General features: G+C 44.1%; 1 protein-coding gene across 1 annotated transcript in view; it reads left to right on the top strand.

The window, feature by feature from the left end:
* L3MBTL4 (L3MBTL4, histone methyl-lysine binding protein) overlaps positions 1-22,232 on the top strand; it is a 156,725-nt gene that overhangs the window by 87,094 nt on the left and 47,399 nt on the right. Inside the window, 2 exon segments of the mRNA XM_027525960.1 lie at positions 6,303-6,514; positions 20,252-20,332. Coding sequence (XP_027381761.1) covers positions 6,303-6,514; positions 20,252-20,332 — 293 coding nt within the window.

Raw genomic sequence — 22,232 nt, 5'->3', positions numbered from 1 at the left:
CAGGAGGAATCAGAAATGAAGGTGAGGAATCCCAGGAAGTGGGCAAAGCACAGTAAAAGAGAATAATTCAGAGGTGTAGGCACATGGAGGCCTGGTCAGCTGGGGAGGCAGATCTGCCTTCCAGGGGTGGGGTTAGGAGGCAGAGGCCTTGTCATGGGAGGGGGCCTGGCAAGAACCAAGTGGGAACATAGGGCTTCCCTGAGGAGGACCCCTGGGTTCTTGGCATGACAGTAGATAAGACTCTTACTTTTTAAAATTTATTTTTACTTTCTGGCCATTCTGTGCAGCAGGCAGGATCTTAGTTCCCTGACCAGGGATCGAACCCATGCCCCCTGCATTGGAAGCTCGGAGTCTTAACCACAGGACTACCAGGAAAAGTCTCTCTAGACCAGGCTTTTAGAAACAAAGTGTGTGTGTATGTTAGTCAGTCAGTTATGTCTGACTCTTTGTGACCCTATGGGCTACAGCCCACCACGCTCCTCTGTCCATGGGGATTCTCCAGGCAAGAATACTAGAGTGGATTGTCATGCCCTCCTCCAGGGGATCTTCCCAACCCAGGGATCAAACCCAGGTCTCCTGAACTGAGGGCAGATTCTTTACCATCTGAGCCACCAGGGAAGCCCAAGAATCCTGGAGTGGCTTGCCATGCCCTCCTCCAGGGGATCTTCCCAACACAGGGATTGAACCCGTGTCTCCTGCATTTCCTTCTCCTTCATTGGCAGGCACATTCTTTATCACTGAGCCAACAAGGAGCAATGCAAATGCCAGGTTCTGTGATGCAAAGCCCACGAGGCTGAGCCCTGGGCTCCACTATCAGAACTGGGACCTGCTTCAGGTTCAGACCTTTGGACTTTAGACTGAACAGTGGGATTTAGCGACTCACCAAAGGCTTCAGATCAGGATTGGTCCTGAGAATAAGGGCCACTGCACTGACCTGTGAAATCAGGTGCTCCTGTCATGGAAGGAAGGTGAATTCAGAGGCTGAGGACATCAGAGGCCTGACATCACCTGCAGTGATTCAGCACTGGCCGCTCCAGCTCTGGCCCTGGTACAACCAGCAGAGCAGCAGCAGCCAAGGATGCTGCTCCTAAGAGGAGGGCAGGACAGTTTTTAAGGAAAGAATATATACCAATACAGTTTTCTTTTATTTTTTTATTTCTTCTCAGATGATATAGAAATTATACTTGCTTCTCAATTATACTTACATATTCTTAAAAGCAAAACTAGTATTTTTAATGGCCATCATTTTTCTGTTTCTATTTATGAAGAGGTCTACTAGATCTCAGATCTGGTCCAAAAATCTTCTTTCAAAAAAAAAATTTTTATTTGTTTTTGGCTGTGTCAGGCCTTAGTTGCAGCACCACAAGCATCTCTTGTGGCTCTGGGGCTCAGTTGCTCTACAGCATGTGGATCTTAGTCCCCCCGAGCCCCAGCCCAGGGATCGAACCTGCAACCCCTGTGTTGGAAGGCAGACTCTCAACCACTGGACCACCAAGGACATCCCCCAAAACCTCTTTTAAATTTTGCAGCTGTCTAGAAGTTTTTGTTTGTTTAGCATTTGCCCTCTAGTCATCTGTCTTGCTGATGAACTTGGACCTGACATATTTTATAAATTATTCAGCTGAACTGTATGAAATTCCTGGTATTCAGCTGTGTCTGACTTTTGAAAGCTATGTAGTTTCTGCAGTCTCTTCCTCCTTTCCCTGCAAGCAGCACACATACATTGAATTAAGGACAGCTGTGGTTCCCAGTCAGGAGAACCCCACCTCCTACGGAGTTCCCGCTCAGTCCAGCCATCCCACCCGTGGTTTTCTTGCTTCCTTCACTCTGTCCACAATGAGCTGAAATTTGAACCTGCCACCTCCCTGTCCATCAGAAGCTACCATTTTCCTTTGACCAACAGAGACTTGAGGCATAGAAATTTCAGCTTATATGTCAGCAATTTGCTGAAGAGTATGTCGTCAGAACCTTCCCCCCCTCCCCAATATTTGGCTAAATCAGTAGTAAGTTTTAAATGGTTTTCATCACACCTAGGACAACCACTTTAATCAACTTTCTTCTATGTGTATCGTTTTATGAAGAGTCATGTATATTCTTAAACACGCACATATACACACATATCCCCTGGAGGAGGAAGTGGCCACCCATCCCGGTATTCTTGCCTGGAGAATCCTATGGACAGAGGAGCCTGACAGGCTACCATCCATCAATAGGGTTGCATAGATTCGGACATGACTGAAGTGACTTAGAACACATACACACACATAAGGGTGTGCGTGTGCAGAAAGGCTCATGATGGGGATGCCATCTCTGTAACATAAATATTTCTCTGCACTGAACGCAAGTAAGCACAGAGCTACAACCCAGAAATGCATTCCCAGCAGAGCCGAGGTTGAATGGGGTGCTGACAATGCCACTGAAAGCCCATCATCTCTGCTCCTTACAAACTTCCATTTCTCTCCCATTGTTACCTTCTTTCAGGGTCTTCACCAGCATCTTCTGCAAAATATGCTCTTGTCATTTAATATATTCTTTTGAACTTCACACTTCATTCTGATCTGTATAATAAGGAGATACTCTATCATATGCCTTGCCTCTCAGAACTGAGAAATACCCCATTCTGGTGATGCTCGAGGCACTGCGTTGGTGCTAATAATTAAGTGATTTGTTTCGGGGTTTCCCAAGAAGATGCCAAGTCACATTGGGAAAACTGCTTATCTTGTGTGAACCTGTTTTCTTACCAATGAAAAATACATCAATACTATCTTTAGTTTTTCATGCCTTAGTACCTGTGAGACAAAGAAGAGCTGGAATGGGATTAAGAACTAAGTGAATGATTAAATGACTAAAAGGACTGATTAATGAGTCAAGATTGAGGAAAACAGAATTTCTCTTAACTGAGCAAGAGGGCGAATGGTAGCTTCTACAAGCCTGGGCAGATAAGCCTGAGGAAGACGGCGTGAGTGCTGTGCAGCCCAACTCACACAGGGGTCATGATATGAAATCAAGGAAATTCATGGCCATAATGATCACTAAACCATCTCGAGTTGGGAGTATGTGTTGATGGATGGTTAGCAAAGCTTCTGAGTGATAGTATTTTAGTGAAAACTCAACTGTGCGTGAAATAAACATTTTCCATCTCCCTTAGGTTAGCCTAATGCCTTTCAACTCTCATCTGCAGAAAATTCTTTCCAAAAATCTCCCTTAAATCTCATAAGTTGCAGCCTAAACCGATCGGTCCTGCTGGAAACTGCTTTATCACCATTCACGCCTCACACAGGACCCAGCACAGACTGATTTATTTTCCCCTAGAAATGGTGGGCTGGGTACCACTGCTTTCTCTGGGAATAGTGCCTCTGCCACTCTGCACAAGAATCATGTTCCCTTTCTGACAGTGCCGAAAGCGCCGTCCCACTTCGGCCCACATGGTTGGTGCTAATATTTAAGTGATTGATTTGGGGGGTTTCCCACGAAGGTGCCAAGTCACATTGGGAAAATTGCTTATCTTGTGTGAGCCTGTTTTCTTACCAATGAAAACTATGTTAAAGATATTTTTGGGTATTTATTGAACCCAGATCTCCTGCATTGCAGGCAGATTCTTTACCGTCTGAGCCACCAGGGATTCCCTTGGGTGTTTAGTGCTAAATAATAGAGATAATGTATGTAAAACACTTTGTATTGCAGTGGGGCTATGTAGACACTCAGTAGGGATAGCTTTTGTTCTTATTTTAAATTGTGTTTTTTGGAACATATCCCAGCTTCTTCACTAGAACTGTATTCTCTCAAGTGCCTAGCATGCAGCACATGCTAAATTAGTGGGTTGTTGGATCAATAACTGGATAAACAAACTAATAGATCAATGCCAATTAATATGAACTACAGAACATATGTGCATGGAACGCTGCTGTCTGGCAAAGTACAGGTTTACCCTGTTATGTCAAGCGAGGCTAGTGTTATCAGAATCACCCCACTCCAAATTCCAGAAGGCCCATTCCAGATCCAGGTTGGTACTGAAGCCTTCTGAGGTTAGACTTCATGTAGGGGCTCCCTAGAAAACTCAGTCTATTGTAAAATAGAGGGAAACCTCATTGCTCCTGAGTCAATTCCTAGGCAGGTTAATAAGAAGTCCGGGGTCCCCAAGGAGGAGAAAGGGGTCTGGGGCTCTTGAGGAGGAGATAGGGGTCTGGAATTCTTAAGGAGGAGAAAAGGACAACCTTTCCATGAGAGCAGCGTCCAGTCCTGGGGTGTGTGTGTATGTATGTGTGTGTCTATATGTATGTATGTGTATGTATGTATGTGTGTGTATGTCTGTGTATGTCTGTATCCGTGTCTATCTATGTATGTGTGTGTGTCTATGTTTGTGTATATGTGTGTGTCTCTGTGTGTGTATGTCTTTTTTTTTCTCTGCATTCCTTAGTCTTAGTCACATAAGACGTTTTTTTTTTTCTTTAAGCCCGGAGCTGATGATTACACAACAAAACAGCTCAGCTTAAACTCTGTACTAAGGATTATATAACAACAATGTATCCTGCTTGAGGACAGTTTCTCCTTCTTGAAAACCTTCTGACTAATCCTGTTATCTTAAAATGTATATTATGGAAGTGGGTCTGGTAAGATCTTTCTATTGTTAGTTCTAATCCTGTCATCTAAAATGTAAATTGTGAGAGTGGGTCTAGTAAGATCTTTACAACCTTGAGACATTCTTTGGATTTATTGCAATAACCAATTAAAAAAAGTATTTAGCTTGCTTGCTAAGACTAGCAAGGGGGGCACTCTCTGTCCCCCTTCTGATGTCTATGTCAGAAGCTTTCTCTGTCCTTTTTATACTTTAATAAAACTGCTACAGAAAAGCTCTTGAGTGATCCTGATCCCTGGTCCCAGAGCTAAATCTTCGGAGATCACAAATCCGACATCGTTCACTGTTAGCTATCACTCCCTAATTTGATCATGACTTGAAAATAACAAAAGCAAACTCTCCTGTATCAGAAAGGATTTATTATGCATCGTGTTACCAGCACATTTACAGTAACTAGGAAGTGAATTCCTGGAAAAAAAGAGCCCACTGCCAAGATCACATTTGAGTCCATGCTCCCTTGGATGTAAAGGATGATAGCACTGTCATCATGAGAGCACTTCCCAGACCTGGGGTGTGTGTGTATGTATGTGTGTGTCTATGTGTGTGTATGTGTGTGTCTGTGTATGTATGTGTGTGTGTGTGCGTGTCTGTGTGTGTCTCTGTGTGTATGTGTGTGTCTGTGTGTATGTAGTTTTCGTGTGTATGTAGTTTTCATGTGTATTTGTGTCTGTGTGAGTATACATGTGTGTGCCTGTATGTCTGTGTGTGTATTTGTGTGTGTGTGTGTCTGTGTTTATGTGTATCTGCGTCTGTGTATGTATGTGTATTTGTGTGTGTTGTGTATGTGCCTGTATGTGTGGGTCTCTGTGTGTGTGTGTCTATGTATGTGTCTATTTGTATGTCTGTGTGGGTATGTTTCTGCGTGTGTCTGTGTGTGTGAGATTTCTCATGGTCACAACACCCCGAGGAGCTGGATCTGATTTTCCCGTTTCCCTGGAGGAACTGGAGCCTGGGTGTGGGCCACGTCCCTGAGGGGCGCCATCACGCCTGGTCATCCTCCGATGGCGCCTCCCTTGTTCAGAAACAGGTTGGAGCCTCTGCAGGCAGAACCGTGGGTGCAGAGCCCTGGAGACAGCAGTCACCCGTGGAAGGGACTGGACCACTGGTCCCGGCAGAGCTTTGACCTGAACCTGCCGTCGGGCTCCAACCACATCTGGAATTCAGGATCCAGCTGCAACCCAGTCTCTCCTCTTTCACCCACAATCGGCGCTTCACGTTCAAACAGAAAACTTCCTAGCCAGGCGCAGGAGGATGAAGCGGACAACCAGATACAGAATTTCCAGATAAACAAATGATAAAAAAAAAGCTTAATATTCTCTTGCTGGTAAATGTTTAATTACCCCATAGTATTTTGTGATGCAGGTAGTCCCCTCAGGGCATGAATTTTCAAGGACACAGACTGAGTCAGCTGTTTATATGGCATTTTCCCTGCACGTGCATCTTTATGACAGTCTTCTGTTGTTAAGTTTCTTAAATTGTGGAAACTGTATTGCTGACGACTGAGTCTGTGATGTCTGCTGACCAGTGTCTGAGGCCTGCGCAGAGGGCCACATGGGAAGAAACTTAACACAGTGTGTTCCATGGAAGGAAAGCGTCTCTATTCAGCATTTCGGTTTTGGATGTGTGTCTGTTCCCATGACAGGTCAGCCCTGATGCGTCACCCTAAACTGACGCCTGTCCTCTCATTTTTATACAAACCAGTGCTTTCGGCTGTCTGTGTTCGGACAGGAACTTGAAAAAGGAGGCAACGCTTCAGAATCGTCTGAGAGAACAAACACAGGCAAAAAAAGTGGAATCAGGCTCTGCACATTCCGTATCGAAAAATCGCTATAGCTTGAACTTCAGTAGAAGACTCCAGAAGGTGAACAACCAGTTCAGGTAAGGAAGCCTTAAAAATGTGAAACAGAGAGTAAAGCATGTAGAAGAGAAAAGGACAAACTTGTTGCTGATAATAATTCCTTATGTTTCTTCAAAATCTTTTTTTTTTAATTTCTGGATAATATTATGTTCACTAGCTCGTAGAATTCATCTGAGTCTTGACACTTCATTTTTAAAATATTTTTACTTACTTCACCCTCAGTAATGTGAGTTGACCTCTAAGTGGAGGGATTATATGGAAGTGACAGAAAGCAAATCTCACGTGTAAAATTCTATAAGACTCCCTGCATCTTTGGAGATGTCTCACAGGTGGCATCTCTCTGGACACATGGCCCAGTATCCACGTCCTCTCATCCTACCAGCACCCTCTCGCTCACCTGGTACTTGTCATCTTTAACCCAAACATCCCTCAGACATGATTTCCTTCTTTAAGTAGTTTCCATCTTCATTTATCAATGGCACATCATCCTTTTGTTCCTAAATGTAAACTTATGACTATCGGTCCTCAGTTTTTATTTGTTGTTGTTGTTGTTCAGTCATGTTTGACTCTTTGTGACCCAAAGGACTGCAGCCTGCCAGGCTTCCCTGTCCTTCACGATCTCCTGGAGCTTGCTCAAACTCATGTCCATTGAGTCAGTGATGCCATCCAACCATCTCATCCTCTGTCGCCCTCTTCTCCTACCTTCAATCTTTCCCAGCATCAGGGTCTTTTCCAGTGAGTTGGCTCTTTGCATCAGGTGGCCAAAGTATTGGAGCTTCAGCTTCAGCATCTATCCTTCCAGTGAATATTCAGTACCGATTTCCTTTAGGAGTGACTGGTTTGATCCCCTTTCTATCCAAGGTATTCTCAAGAGTCTTCTCCAACACCAGAGTTTGAAAGCATCAATTCTTCGACGCTCAGCCTTCTTTGTGGTCCACCTCTCACATCTGTCCATGACTACTGGATTATTTACACATAATTTTCTAAGAAGCTGTAGATGCAACTGTATTTGCACTTTTTTTTTTTAACCTAAACAAGTAAATAATCTAAATGACATTTAAGAATAAAAGCTTCATTCCCCATGCTGGGAATTATAAACACAGGAAGATCTAATACAAAGTGAATGACTGACATCCAGAGATGGAGCCATGAAAGGCTTGAAAGAGGTGAGAAGTGGGTGTCTTCAGACCCTGCTGTGGGCAGAAAGCACTGGCGTTCAGGGTTGAAGGACCCCACCCAAGGTGAGCTTTGGGGGAGCTACTAGGGGAGGGGCTGCTGGTTCTCCCGACCCTCCACCCCCAGCCCTGTTCTTCCTACTCAGCATGTGGGACCAGAAGGTGTGCATGCCTCTACGCAGAGGCTGACTTAGTGGGGATACTCTTGTACGCACGAGACCTGATCCATCATTGGGAGAGTTTGGCTCATGCTGTGCTGTGCTTAGTCGCTCAGTCCTGTCCGACTCTTTGTGATTCCAGGGACTGCAGCCTGCCAGGCTCCTCTGTCCATGGGATTCTCCAGGCAAGAATACTGGAGTGGGTTGTCATGCCCTCCTCCAGGGGATCTTCCCAAAGTTCAGCTCATAGGACATGCTTTTCAGGTGGATTTTATATCTCGGACTGCGCATTTTGTTCCTTTTATAGAGCATTCAGGTGATGTTGCATTTTCATTCACTTAGCTGATTTAAAGTGTGGTGGCTCTGCACGCTCCTGCGCACCCTCCCTCTGCGGCGTGCCATGCGCTGCCTCTGGGTACCAAGGCGCTCCTCTGTCGCATCTGTATCCTGCATCTCATCCTTTGTTCTACACCCACTCCTCTTGCCGAAACTGCACAGGGTCTGGGTTTTCTTCACTGCTTTTCACACCCACGCCATTTTCAACTTCAACTGGCTGAGAGCTTCAACAGCCTTTCCGTTTCCTAGTGGAGGGAGAAGTTTTTCTCTTTTTCTAAAAACTGTTTTTCCCAGGAACCCTGTTTGTTTATTCCAGAGGCCAGTACATCCCTTTGCTCTTACTCTTTTTGTTCTGTTCTGTTATCTTTTTTCCCAAACAAAAATGCTCTTGTAAACATTTTAGACATTCATTCTCAATGTCAAAAGCCAGAGAGAATAAACAGCTCTTTGAACTGCTTTAAAAAGTGATGACACCGTGGCGTTCTCTCAGAGGTTAGCCAAGCCTTTCTCTTCAGCACAGATGTACAGCTCCCTAACTCCGCGTATGGTACACTGTTGAGTGCCTTACGATTTTGAAGGGGGTTTTCACTGAAATGGATCAGTAAGCATAATTACTACTGATAGAAAAAGAAGAGAACATTAGTTGATGTGTATATGCATGCCCATCACTTCAGTCATGGCTGACTCTTTTTGACCCCACGGACTGTAGCCCACCAGGCTCCTCTGTCCATGGGATTCTCCAGGCAAGTATACTGGAATGGGTTGCCATGCTCTCCTCCAGGGGATCTTCCTGACCCTGGGATCAAACCAGAGATTCTGGTGTCTCCTGCTTTGCAGGCGGATTCTTTACCCATTGAGCCACCTGGGAAGCCCTGTTAATTGATTACCAAGCCAAAAAGAAGAAAAAAAAAATCACACATGATGCTATTCTGTGAAATTGTCTTTTGTAAGCTCAGGGAACTGTGTTAGCAGCTGGGCAGGGGAAGGGAGACCCATGGTGAAAGTCTAGGATTCTTAAGCCATACTTTTTCTTTCACATCCTGAGACCAAAGTCATGCTCGTGCCCCAATCCTCGTCCTCTTTTTCTACACCGATCATCATAACATTGTTTGGATCAATGGTCTTGACAGTAATGTCTGCTTGGACCTGCTCCCCGCCACCCCACCCTCCCAATCTCCCTGACCTCCTGTTCATGGTCCAGAATTCCAACTGGAGGAGAAAAAGAGAACAAGGAAATCAACAAGGAAGAGTATGTCTGCTAATGATGAGCAGATACAATTTAACTCTTTTCACAGTTTACTTGTGATAATCTCCTGAGGCTGCCTGTACTCTAACCCAGATCTTTGCTCTTAAAATAATAAGATACCACGTAGAGGTGGAGGAGAATGTTCAAATCCCATCTGGCCTCTTCTACATGCTGAGGGAAAATAATTTTTACTTGGCCCATGTCCAAGGATAGGCATGGGCATTAAATTAGCAAGTGAAAGTGTCTTAGTCGCTCAGTCATGTCAGACTGTTTGCGACTGTAGCCTGCCAGTCTCTTCTGTCCATGGGATTCTCCAGGCAAGAATGCTGGAGTGGGTTGCCATTTTCTCCTCCCAGGGATCTTCCCAACCCAGAGATCAAACCTGGGTCTTCTGCGTTGCAGGTGGATTCTTTGCTGTCTGAGCCACCAGGGAAGGCACGGGGTTAAATTAGCAAAGATCAGAGTTTTAATTTCCCCTGGCTTCCAGTGCATGCACCATCACTGAGCTCCGGACAGGCCCGCTCTGACTTCTTATACTGGCAACGCTGTGACCTTAGAATCTCCAGACTGCTTACAGTTCCAGGGGAAAATATAAAATTAACTCTTGACTTTCTTCCAAAATCAATTAGATGCTGCCCAGCAATTGAGGAACTTTTTCTTTTCCTTAATGGCACTCCAGTTCTGTGTTTATTTTTAAAAAGCATGCTTGTTCTGATGTTAATCTTTGGAGAGGGAACTGTAATTAGTAAATTCTAAGTCTCCATGATTTAGTAGTGGGAACAGTCTATTTATGGTCACATTTTCTTAGTGGAGGGTCATGTTATGGATTCGAGTGTATTCAGTTTAATTCAGTTCAGTCGCTCAGTTGTGTCCGACTCTTCGCGACCCGATGAATCACAGCACGCCAGGCTTCCCTGTCCATCACCAACTCCCGGAGTTCACCCAGACCCACGTCCATTGAGTCAGTGATGCCATCCAGCCATCTCATCCTCTGTCGTCCCCTTCTCCTCCTTCCCCCAATCCCTCCCAGCATCAGAGTCTTTTCCAATGAGTCAACTCTTCACCTGAGGTGGCCAAAGTACTGGAGTTTCAGCCTCAGCATCATTCCTTCCTAAGAAATCCCAGGGCTGATCTCCTTCAGAATGGACTGAGTGGATCTCCTTGCAGTCCAAGGGACTCTCAAGAGTCTTCTCCAACACCACAGTTCAAAAGCATCAATTCTTTCGCACTCAGCCTTCTTCACAGTCCAACCCTCACATCCATACATGACCACAGGAAAAACCATAGCCTTAACTAGACGAACCTTTGTTGGCAAAGTAATGTCTCTGCTTTGGAATATGCTATCTAGGTTGGACATAACTTTCCTTCCAAGGAGTAAGCGTCTTTTAATTTCATGGCTGCAGTCACCATCTGCAGTGATTTTGGAGCCCAAAAAAATAAAGTCTGACACTGTTTCCACTGTTTCCCCATCTATTTCCCATGAAGTGATGGGACCAGATGCCATGATCTTTGTTTTCTGAATGTTGAGCTTTAAGCCAACCTTTTCACTCTCCACTTTCACTTTCATCAAGAGGCTTTTTAGTTCCTCTTCACTTTCTGCCATAAGGGTGGTGTCATCTGCATATCTGAGGTTATTGATATTTCTCCCGGCAATCTTGATTCCAGCTTGTGCTTCTTCCAGTCCAGCATTTCTCATTATGTACTCTGCATATAAGTTAAATAAGCAGGGTGATAATATACAGCCTTGACATACTCCTTTTCCTATTTGGAACCAGTCTGTTGTTCCGTGTCCAGTTCTAACTGTTGCTTCCTAACCTGCATACAGATTTCTCAAGAGGCAGGTCAGGTGGTCTGGTATTCCCATCTCTTTCACAATTTTCCGCAGTTTCTTGTGATCCACACATTCAAAGGCTTTGGCATAGTCAATAAAGCAGAAATAGATGTTTTTCTGGAACTCTCTTGCTTTTTCCATGATCCAGCGGATGTTGGCAATTTGATCTCTGGTTCCTCTGCCTTTTCTAAAACCAGCTTGAACATCAGGAAGTTCACGGTTCACATATTGCTGAAGCCTGGCCTGCAGAATTTTGAGCATTACTTGACTAGCATGTGAGATGAGTGCAATTGTGTGGTAATTTGAGCATTCTTTAGCATTGCCTTTCTTTGGGATTGGAATGAAAACTGACCTTTTCCAGTCCCGTGGCCACTGCTGAGTTTTCCAAATTTGCTGGCATATTGAGTGCAGCACTTTCACAGCATCATTTTTCAGGATTTGAAATAGCTCAACTGGAATTCCATCACCTCCACTAGCTTTGTTCGTAGTGATGCTTTCTAAGGCCCACTTGACTTCACATTCCAGGATGTCTGGCTCTAGGTCAGTGATCACATCATCGTGATTATCTGGGTCATGAAGATCTTTTTTGTATAGTTCTTCTGTGTATTCTTGCCACCTCTTCTTAATATCTTCTGCTTCTGTTAGGTCCATACCTTTTCTGTCCTTTATCGAGCCCATCTTTGCATGAAATGTCCCCTTGGTATCTCTGATTTTCTTGAAGAGATCTCTAGTCTTTCCCATTCTGTTGTTTTCCTCTATTTCTTTGCATTGATCACTGAGGAAGGCTTTCTTATCTCTTCTTGCTATTCTTTGGAACTCTGCATTCAGATGCTTATATCTTTCCTTTTCTCCTTTGCTTTTCGCTTCTCTTCTTTTCACAGCTATTTGTAAGGACTCGCCAGACAGCCATTTTGCTTTTTTGCATTTCTTTTCCATGGGGATTGTCTTGAACCCTGTCTCCTGTACAATGTCATGAACCTCATTCCATAGTTCATCAGGCACTCTATCTATCAGATCTAGGCCCTTAAATCTATTTCTCACTTCCACTGTATAATCATAAGGGATTTGATTTAGGTCATACCTGAATGGTCTAGTGGTTTTTCCTACTTTCTTCAATTTCAGTCTGAATTTGGTAATAAGGAGTTCATGATCTGAGCACAGTCAGCTCCTGGTCTTGTTTGTGTTGACTATATAGAGCTTCTCCATCTTTGGCTGCAAAGAATATAATCAGTCTGATTTCGGTGTTGACCATCTGGTGATGTCCATGTATAGAGTCTTCTCTTGTGTTGTTGGAAAAGGGTGTTTGCTATGACCAGTGCATTTTCTTGGCAAAACTCTATTAGCCTTTGCCCTGCTTCATTCCATACTCCAAGGCCAAATTTGCCTGTTACTCCAGGGGTTTCTTGACTTCCTACTTTTGCATTCCAGTCCCCTATAATGAAAAGGACATCTTTTTTGGGTGTTAGTTCTAAAAGGTCTTGTAGGTCTTCATAGAACCGTTCAACTTCGAGTGTATTACATACTACTTAATGTTTATGAGATCCATTTTCAGAGTCTAAGTTTGCATGTTAATACAACCTTGAAGAGTCGGATTCACAATAAGATGCCACTACTGAAAAACTATATACTATTAGATATAGTCTCTTTTTTGGTGCTAATAGAATCAGTAGTGGGCTTCCCTGGTGGCTCAATAATAAAGAATCCGCCTGCAATGCAGGAGATGAGGATTCAATCCCTGGATTGGAAAGATCCCCTGGAGAAAGAAATGGCTACCCACTCTGGTATTCTTGTCTGGGAAATCCCATGGACAGAGGAGCCTGACAGCCTATAGTTTATGGGGTTTCGAGAGAGGGACACGACTTGAGTAACTAAACCATCACCACCAGAGTGAGTAGTAGTATGTTCACGGTGCATTAAATGCAGGCAAATGACCTTACCCTTGAGTATCTTGCATCCAGGAATGAACTCTAGGGTGAAAAATGACTTTAATATATACCTTTAAAGTTTCCCATAATCTTGTCATTTAGGCAAAATGGATGTTATTGTCATTAGAGTGTTGTCACTTAACTGGTGAGGAAGTCAAGGGTCTTCCTAGTAGCTAATCCAAGACCTGGGTCTTCTGGTTAAGTCCAGCATATTCTTAGTTCTGTAACCTCAGAGCACCAGATTTATTGACAATAATGCTAATTGCACACACTCAGCTCCTGCTGCAAAGCCCTGTGAAAGACAATTCATATACATGGTCTAGTGAATTTTATTTCATCCTCACAGCAACTCTATGCGTGGTAAATATTCTGACTCTGATTTTATGATGTCGGCACCTGAAGGTTCAGGGTGGATAGGCAAAGTGTGCAGGACCACGCTGTGGCAGAAGAGGTGGGATCTGAATCCAGAACACCTGACCCTGAATTCTGTGTGCATTTCAAAGCATCAGGCTGGCACCAACACAGCAGCTGGGGGCTCTGAACCTGCCTGGCTGGGTTCAGATTTAGACATTCTCCTGCTGTTCAGGATTCTCAGGGTCATCTTGAGAGGAATTTATTTACTTGATGGAAATAGAACTACTGAGGGGGAAGGATCTTAACTGTGTCCTCCCCAAACTGTTTATTCTTATTTATACTGTAGAATGTAAAACTTGCACCTTGAACACGTTTCTTTGTAATTGGTACTAAAGGCTTCGATCTGCAACAAGGGAATAAGATTATGCTCACTAAACAGTTTTCTCATAAAGGAAATTGCTAGAAACGCAGCTCCCCTCCCCCACCTTATACAATCTGTTCGCTGGCTTCCCCAGGCCAACACAGGACTTTTTTCCAGGCCCCTCCCGTCCACCTCAGTATTCTCTAATAGCATCTTCTGCCTCCCAGAGCAGTGTTTAACATACTCTAATTCACACAATCGGCAGAACCATTAGTTATAATAGCTGTCATATTCAATCACTGCTATTAAGAGAATCTAACAAAACGCCTTATAAAGCTCACTTTGTTTTTCCTAATGCCTGCCATATTATAAATTTTGCACACTTCCCAAAGGCCTATATTGACGATGAAAGTGGCTGGGAAAAAATTATGGTAATCAGACAAGAACGGCAGGCAGTAAGGCGGTTCCTTAATGATCCTAATAATAAATTCGTCTGCTCTGAGGTAACTAGTTGGTATTCAGGACTCAAATTACCTTCTACAAGGTCCATTCTCAGAATTAAAGCAGTGTTAGCTGGTTTTCCGTATGAACCTTCCAAGACTTTCCATAGGTTTTCTTTAAGTGCTCCTTCCCACATGACTTTTGTGCTTCAGAAGGTGAAGTCTCCCAGGTGCCCCACATTTCCTGTCTCTGGCCATGGAGATTCTTATTTCTGTGCTGGTTCCTTTGTTCCATCCTTCCTGCCTTCTTCACTCCTGTCGCATCTTCTCCCTTCATCAAGGCTCATTTTGGTCTTGAAACTTTCCACAGCAGTTCAGCCCATATGAGCTTCCAGACCTTAGAGATGGTGTTTTACACATCATGTGTGTTTCTAATGTCTAGCTCAGTGCCTGACACTAGCATTCCAGGTTCCCATGCTATATTGTTCTTTACAGCATCGGACTTTACTTTCACCCCGAGACACATCCACAACTGAGTGTCATTTCTGCTTTGGCCCAGCTGCTTCATTCTTTCTGGAGCTATTTGTAATTGCCTTCTGCTCCTCTCCAGTAGCATACAGGACACCTTCTGACCAGGGGGCTCATCTTCCAGTGTCATATATTTTTGCCTTTTCATACTGTTTATGAGGTTCTTTGCCAACAAAGGTCCGTCTAGTCAAGGCTATGGTTTTTCCAGTGGTCATGTATGAATGTGAGAGTTGGACTGTGAAGAAAGCTGAGTGCCGAAGAATTGATGCTTTTGAACTGTGGTTTGAAGAAGACTCTTGAGAGTCCCTTGGACTGCAAGGAGATCCAACCAGTCCATCCTAAAGGAGATTTGTCCTGGGTGTTCTTTGGAAGGACTGATGATGAAGCTGAAACTCCAATACTTTGGCCACCTCATGCGAAGAGGTGACTCATTGGAAAAGACCCTGATGCTGGGAGGAATTGGGGGCAGGAGGAGAAGGGGACAACAGAGGATGAGATGGTTGGATGGTATCACTGACTCGATGGACATGAGTTTGAGTAAATTCTGGGAGTTGGTGATGGACAGGGAGGCCTGGCGTGCTGTGATTCATGGGGTCAGAAAGAGTTGGACATGACTGAGTGACTGAACTGAACTGAACTGAACTGATGGGGTTCTCCAGGCAAGAATACTGGAGTGGATTGCCATTCTCTCCTCCAGTGGACCACAATTTGTCAGAACTCTACTCTATGACCTGTCTGTCTCCGGTGGCCCTGCACAGCATGACTCATATCTTCATTGAGTTACGCAGGCCCCTTCACCACGACAAGGCTGTGATCTACGAAGGGGCTTATTTGTGTGTGTGTCTTATTTTCTCAAGAAGACTAGAGGCTGCTAAAGAATGAGAACTAGTTTTCATTATGCTTTTATTTTTTCTCCATTACTGTTCACATTATAGGTTTTTAGTGAATCTTAGTTGATTGATTCAGATGCATACATTTGTTTTCCCCTGAGAGTCTCAGTGTCTTCAACTGTAAAATGAATACAAATATTCGAACCTTGGATTTTTTAATGGAGGTGTATGGATGTAGGTGCTTCCCCGGTAGCTCAGATGGTAAACAGTCTGCCTGCAATGTGCAATGCAGAAGACCTGAGTTCAACCCCTGGGTCCAGAAGATCCCCTGGAGAAGAGAATGGCTACCCATTCCATAAATATAGATGTATGACTGGGCCTGGAACATAGTAGAAACTATGGAAATAATATTTATCTTCCATTTTTATAAAAATAGTTGATTTTAAAATCTACAATTGAACCCATTCTAGCTGTGTATGTGCCACACATCTTTGCATGAAACATAGAGATTTGGCCCTTTGTTTATTTAGTCTGAATTAAAGTAAACTGCTTAAGCTAGTGAGCAGTGATCAAAACACCAAGAGACCCCTGTCCTCAGCCTGTGGAGACTGTAGTTGGACAGGAAGCCCCCGGCCATCCAGACGACCCCACCCGCTCCCCCGCTCCTGCCTCCACCGCAACTCCCCACTTCTAGTTGGACTCTAAGGGGCCTTGTCATCCAGCCAAATATGATGGTCCTGGAGCTTTACAGTGAGAAAGGACTCAGAAGGTTATCTCAGCCAACTTCTGCACAGAGAAATAAGGACATCAGAGCCAAGAACTTAGTCTGTCATTGACACTGTCACTGGTGGCAACCCCAAGCCCTCTGACCCCCAGGCATCACTCTGTCAACATCCCATCCCCCATCCTCCCCCGGAATTAGGATGAGGTCAGAACAGAGTTGGTTTCTGGCATATGAATACCGGAATGACACTAACTTTGCTGTATTCAGCATCCACATGGTAGCCGTTCATTTGCTCCTCACTTATCCATTGAACAAACCCTTAGAAAGGCACTGCTCCAAACTCCAGTGATACAGCAGTGGACAGAACAGACTAAACTCCTTGTCCCTGTTAAACTTTGACCTGACGGTAAGAAAACTGCCCAGCCTGCTGAGTGGTGGGATGGGGATCCGAGCTCAGGCAGGACGGCATTGGTCCCCCAGCCTGGGCGCTGAGCTGCTGCCCCCAGGGCACCAACATCAGTTCACCCAGGGAGCTGGGTGAGCTCCTGGGTGTGGAGCATCTGCTGGGGCTGAAGGTGAAGACGAGGGGCCAGGGACAAGAAGGGGAACAAGACTGCCAACCCTTCAGGGAGAATATTTTCAGGAGCGAAGATGGAGGAAGGAAAGCAAAGTTAAACATAACGGAAAAGAGACTCCTGGGTTGTGATGAGTGACAGGGAATGAGAGGGGGGCTTCTGGTTTCAGCAGTGACCACCTTAGATTCCTGGAGACGGTGAGCAGATCAAGGCGATCAAGAAGAACTAAACAATTCTGTTGAATATTTTGCAAGCTGAAACTGAGCTGAGTCTGTCAAGATCAGCCCAGGGGTGTGGACAGAAGCCGACATGATGAAAGGACCCAGATACTGAATTCCGCTCGCCTCAGCTCCCCTGGCACCTTCATTACAGTCTCGTGTGTTTCCTAAACAAATTTACAGTTTTGCTAAAATGTGATAATATAACCAATGCATGCCTTCAAAAGATCTTTAAAAATATTTTTCTGTGCTTATTTTCATGAGGCATTTTATGATCTATTGTGGATCTCTGGATTTCTGGAATCCTGCCTTGGCTTAGGCCCTTAGCAATTAAATGCTGAGAACAGTCTGTGCCCAAGTGTCCATGGTTTATTCCATCAAGGAAATGTTGGTGTTCTTGCACCCCAGAAAAACAAAACTTTGTTGCCTAAGCACCAGCAGGCATTTTTTTTCTCGTCTACATACTTCATTTGGCTTTAAAATAATTGTTATTCAGTCACCCAGTTGAGTCTGACTCTTTGTGACCACATGGACTGCAGCACGCCAGGCTTCCCTGTCCTTCACTATCTCCCAGCTCAAACTCATGTCCATTGAGTTGGTGATGCCATCCAACCATCTCATCCTTGTCACCCCCTTCTCCTCCTGTCCTAAATCTTTCCCAGTATCAGAGTCTTTTCCAGTGAGTCAGCTCTTCGAGTCAGGTGGCCAAAGTATTGAAGCTTTGGCATCAGTCCTTCCAATGAATATTCAGGGTCGATTTCCTTTGAGATTGACTGGTTTAGTCTCCTTGCTGTCCAAGGAACTCTCAAGAGTCTTCTCCAACACCACAGTTTGAAAGCATCAATTCTTCAGCACTCAGTCTTCTTTAAGGTCCAACTCTTGCAATAGTAATTGTTGGCACATGACTGGCCTGACGTTACTGCTGACCACATGCAGTAGATGCCCCCAAGGCCAGTGCCGTTGTTCACTCACCCAGTTGTTGTTCACTCAGCCAGTCATGTCCAGCTCTTTTCAACCCCCTGGACTGCAGCATGCCGGGCCTCCTTGTCCCTCACCATCTCCCGGAGTTTGCCCAAGTTCACATTCATTGCTTCAGTGAGGCCGTTCAGCCATCTCATCCTCTGACATCCTCTTCTCCTTCTGCCGTCAATCTTTCCCAGCATCAGGAACTTTTCCAATGAGTCCTCTGTTCTCATCAGGTGACCAGAATACTGGAGCTTCAGCTTCAGTCCTTCCAGTGACTATTCAAGGTTGATCTCCCTTAAGATTGACTGGTTTGATCTCCTTGCTGTCCAAGAGTCTTTCAGGACTCTTGTCCAGCACCACAGTTCGAAGGCATCAATTCTTTGGCGTTCTGCGTTCTTTACAGTCTGGCTCTCACAGCCATATGTGACCACTGGGAAGAGTCACCATAGCCTTTACTACATGGACCTTTGTTGGCAGAGTAATGTCTCTGCTTTTCAACACACTGTCTATTTGTCATCGCTTTCCTGCCAAGAAGCAATCATCTTCTGATTTCATGGCTGCAGTCACTGTCTGCAGTGATTTTAGAGCCCACGAAGAGGAAATCTGTCACTACTTCCACTTTTTCCCCTTCCATTTGCCATGCAGTAATGGGGCCATGGCTACTTCCATTGCCATCACGATAAAGGCTGCATGCCCAGACCAGCGTGCCACGCTCCCCCAGCTCAGCTCCAGCCGCAGCCTCACCTCTGGTCCTGCCTTTCCTCACACAGGCAGATGCTTCACCCAGACCAGTTGACCTGCTTATTCATGTCCCCAAATGCTCTCTCCTGCATTTCACTTGTGCTCAGCCTATGCTTTCCTCCTGCCCTCATTCCCTAGATCTCTGTGGTCCCATCCATCACTCACCTCCCCCTTCTTTCAGAATGGACCCAGCTGCATCCTCTGCCTCCTCCCAACCACACAGATCTGAGCCCTCCCTCTGGTCATCGCGAGCACTACTATACACCCAGGTCTCTCCTCCCCCTGTGCCATCTCCAGCTCCAGGTCATCTGTAGATGCTCACAGACCCTCTCACCCTCCATTGCTGGGAGGCGATATGTAGGGGAGAAGAAAGCTGGCTTTGGAGTTTGTTGACTTTGCCTCCAGACTCATTCACCCTCCATCATCGACTCACTGTGCCCTTAAGATGGGCAAGTAGTTTAACATCTCTGAGCCTCAGTTACTTGACTCATAACAAGCATCCTTGTAGAGTTTTTGTGGGAATGAAATGCAGTTAAGTGAAATGAAGAGTCTGGGAGTCCTTAGGCAGCACCTACCTCACTCAGGAGATGTAACTGAATCTCAGCAGTTTACAGAGTTTGACTTGGTGTAGCTCCCTGATGATGTAATAATTTTGAAAGAAACAATTATTCCTAAATAGATCTGTGATTAATTGCACTGCTTTGTATTTTTTGAAAAGCCACTTAGTAAACTTATTTGATTTGTTTTTAAATTGCCTTTTAAAATCCTCATCAAAATTATATATGGCATACTGGCTTCTATTTTTTTTTTTTTAATTTTGTAGAATAGAACCTTGATCTTCATGGTATTGTAGAGGGAAGCTTTCAGATAGTTTGAAAATCAACTCACCTTTATAAAACTTATAAAGTTTGAGGGAAAATACCCAACTATTTGCCAAAAAGATGTAAGCAGAGCTAAAAATAGTTCTTTTTTTCCATCTTATTCTTTGCAAAATGACTCTACTGTGCACAAGTGTTTCCGGCATCCTGTGTGGACCAACTTTCTCTTCTAGAGGCTCCCTACTTAAGGCCAAGTCCTCTTTCTACCATTCATGTTCTTGCTTATAAGAATGTAGATAAATCCTGATATCTATATCTATATATATAGATAGATAGATATAGAATTAATAAAAATATTCCACATAGTTTTATGCATGACCAAAAATGCATAAGAGTTTATAGACTGTTATAATATGTTGTTTCACTGACTGTTCTGAATGAACCCTGTAAGGCAAGTACTGACCAGGTTTGGCAGGTCAGGAAGCTGAAGCCTCTAGACTTTTAACTATTCACTCTGGGCCTCCTACCCAGGGAACAGGGTGAAGACATGGACCCAGGCTTTGGGTGGACTCATACCGGTCTGCATCACCGCAGAGTAACTACCTGGGATGGGTATGTACCGCAGTGGCTGTGTGCAGGTCCTTTTTTTAAGACCAAAAGATGGGATTTCAAGAGCAGTTCTTTCTCAGTTACTTGCTTTTTTGATTAAAAAAAAAAAAAGTCTTCATGGTTAAAAAGCATCTGATTAATGGAATGCATTTTTACATGACATACATATTTTTGCAGGGCTTTCCTGGTGGCCCAGACAGCAAAGAATCTGCCTGCAATGCAGGAGACCCAGGTTGGATCCCTGGGTTGGGAAGAATCCCCTGGAGAAGGAAATGACAACCCATCCAGTATTTTTGCCTAGAGAATTCCATGGACAGAGGAACCTTGTGGACTACAGTCAAAGGGGTCTCAAAGAGTCAGATACGACTGAGGGACTAACACACACACACACACACACACACACACACATGTTTTTAGAACATGTAGATAAGATTGCCTCAAATTATGTACCAGTTGGTCTTCCCTGATGGCTCAGCAGCAAAGAATTTGGAGATGTGGGTTTGATCCCTGGGACAGGAAGATCCCCTGGGCAAGGAAATGTCAATCCACTCTGGTATTCTTGCCGGGAAATCCCATGGACAGAGGAGCCTGGTGGGCTACAGTCCATGGGGTCTCAAAAGAGTCAGACATGACTAAGTAAGTGACTAAGTGATAATTATGTACCAGTCACTTAGGTTTATGTGTAAGATTTAGTAACTGAATCCATTTCCTCATCCAAAACAGAAACTGAAATAATACTAGAATGTCCACATGAAAGACTTTTCAGTGAGAATAAAATGAGAGCGAGGTTATCCAAGTGCAACCAGAAAATATACCTGCGAAGCAAGGTATTCTACTTTTCATTAAAATCTTAAATATTACAGATCAATTAATCCATCCTCTCAAGTTCTGACCACCTACAATTAATTACTAAGTAATTAGTAACACTGGCAAAGTTTCATTTTAGAAACTTCCACATTCATTACAAACTATGAGCCTCAAGTTTTAATGAAGTTCCATGATGAAAGAGTTGCAGAATTAATCCTCACTGTATCCTGGAGCATCTTAAAAGTTAATTAATTCTCTGACATTCAACAGTGTAACTAAATTACTTTGTACAGTTGTTTGAGCACAATGTCTATAATCTTCTGATTAAAATAAGCACAGAAATCATCAGGAACAATTATTATTTACCACCTACCACACCATCAGTTACGATCATTCCGATCATTGGTAGCTCTTCCTCAGAATCTAAAGATTATTCTCCAGAGACTTTTAGAAACTTTTGGCTACAATAGAACCAGAGGCTGGGGGCTTTGGAGTTTCAAGTTTCAAAGTTAAGAGTTTCTGAACAAAGTTTTTAAATCTTAAACTGGAGAAGACTTCTAACAAGCCTCCACGCTTCAGAATACCTGCTATTTCACCACTGTTTACCTGTGATTTCTATTTAAATTTGTGCTGCTGTCATGATTTATTCCTGCCTCACAGGATAATGAATCCAGGTTTTATTTTTATTTTTGTTCTTCGCCCAGACTTGTACGGCAAACAAAGTGCTTGAAAATCAAAGGAAAAGAAGATATTGAGTTGGTTGTACTCCCCAGAGTTAAAAACAAAAGCAACAGCAAAAACACAGACGCTGATTTTTGTTGGGAAGGATGCCTTGTTTGTGTGTTCAGTTGGTGTTATTGTTCCAGAAAGGAGTGTTGGGTAAAGAAGCTTCCAGAGGCCAAGAGACTTGTGCTTTTGTCTTATGCGCTTATCCTAACCCTGCTTCACTACTCTGACCTTCATCTTCTCGTTTTTAAAGCGAAAGACCCCGTCATCTGCCTCCGTGGTCCTCTCTGATCACAGGACAAATCTAAACCTATAGGAACCGCCGTCTCAGTGGTGGAGTCTCTCTCTGCCATCCCCACAGGGCGTGGGG

Source organism: Bos indicus x Bos taurus, chromosome 24, assembly GCF_003369695.1.
Source record: "Bos indicus x Bos taurus breed Angus x Brahman F1 hybrid chromosome 24, Bos_hybrid_MaternalHap_v2.0, whole genome shotgun sequence".
Classification (NCBI taxonomy): domain Eukaryota; kingdom Metazoa; phylum Chordata; class Mammalia; order Artiodactyla; family Bovidae; genus Bos; species Bos indicus x Bos taurus.
This window is presented reverse-complemented; position numbering and strand designations above follow the sequence as displayed.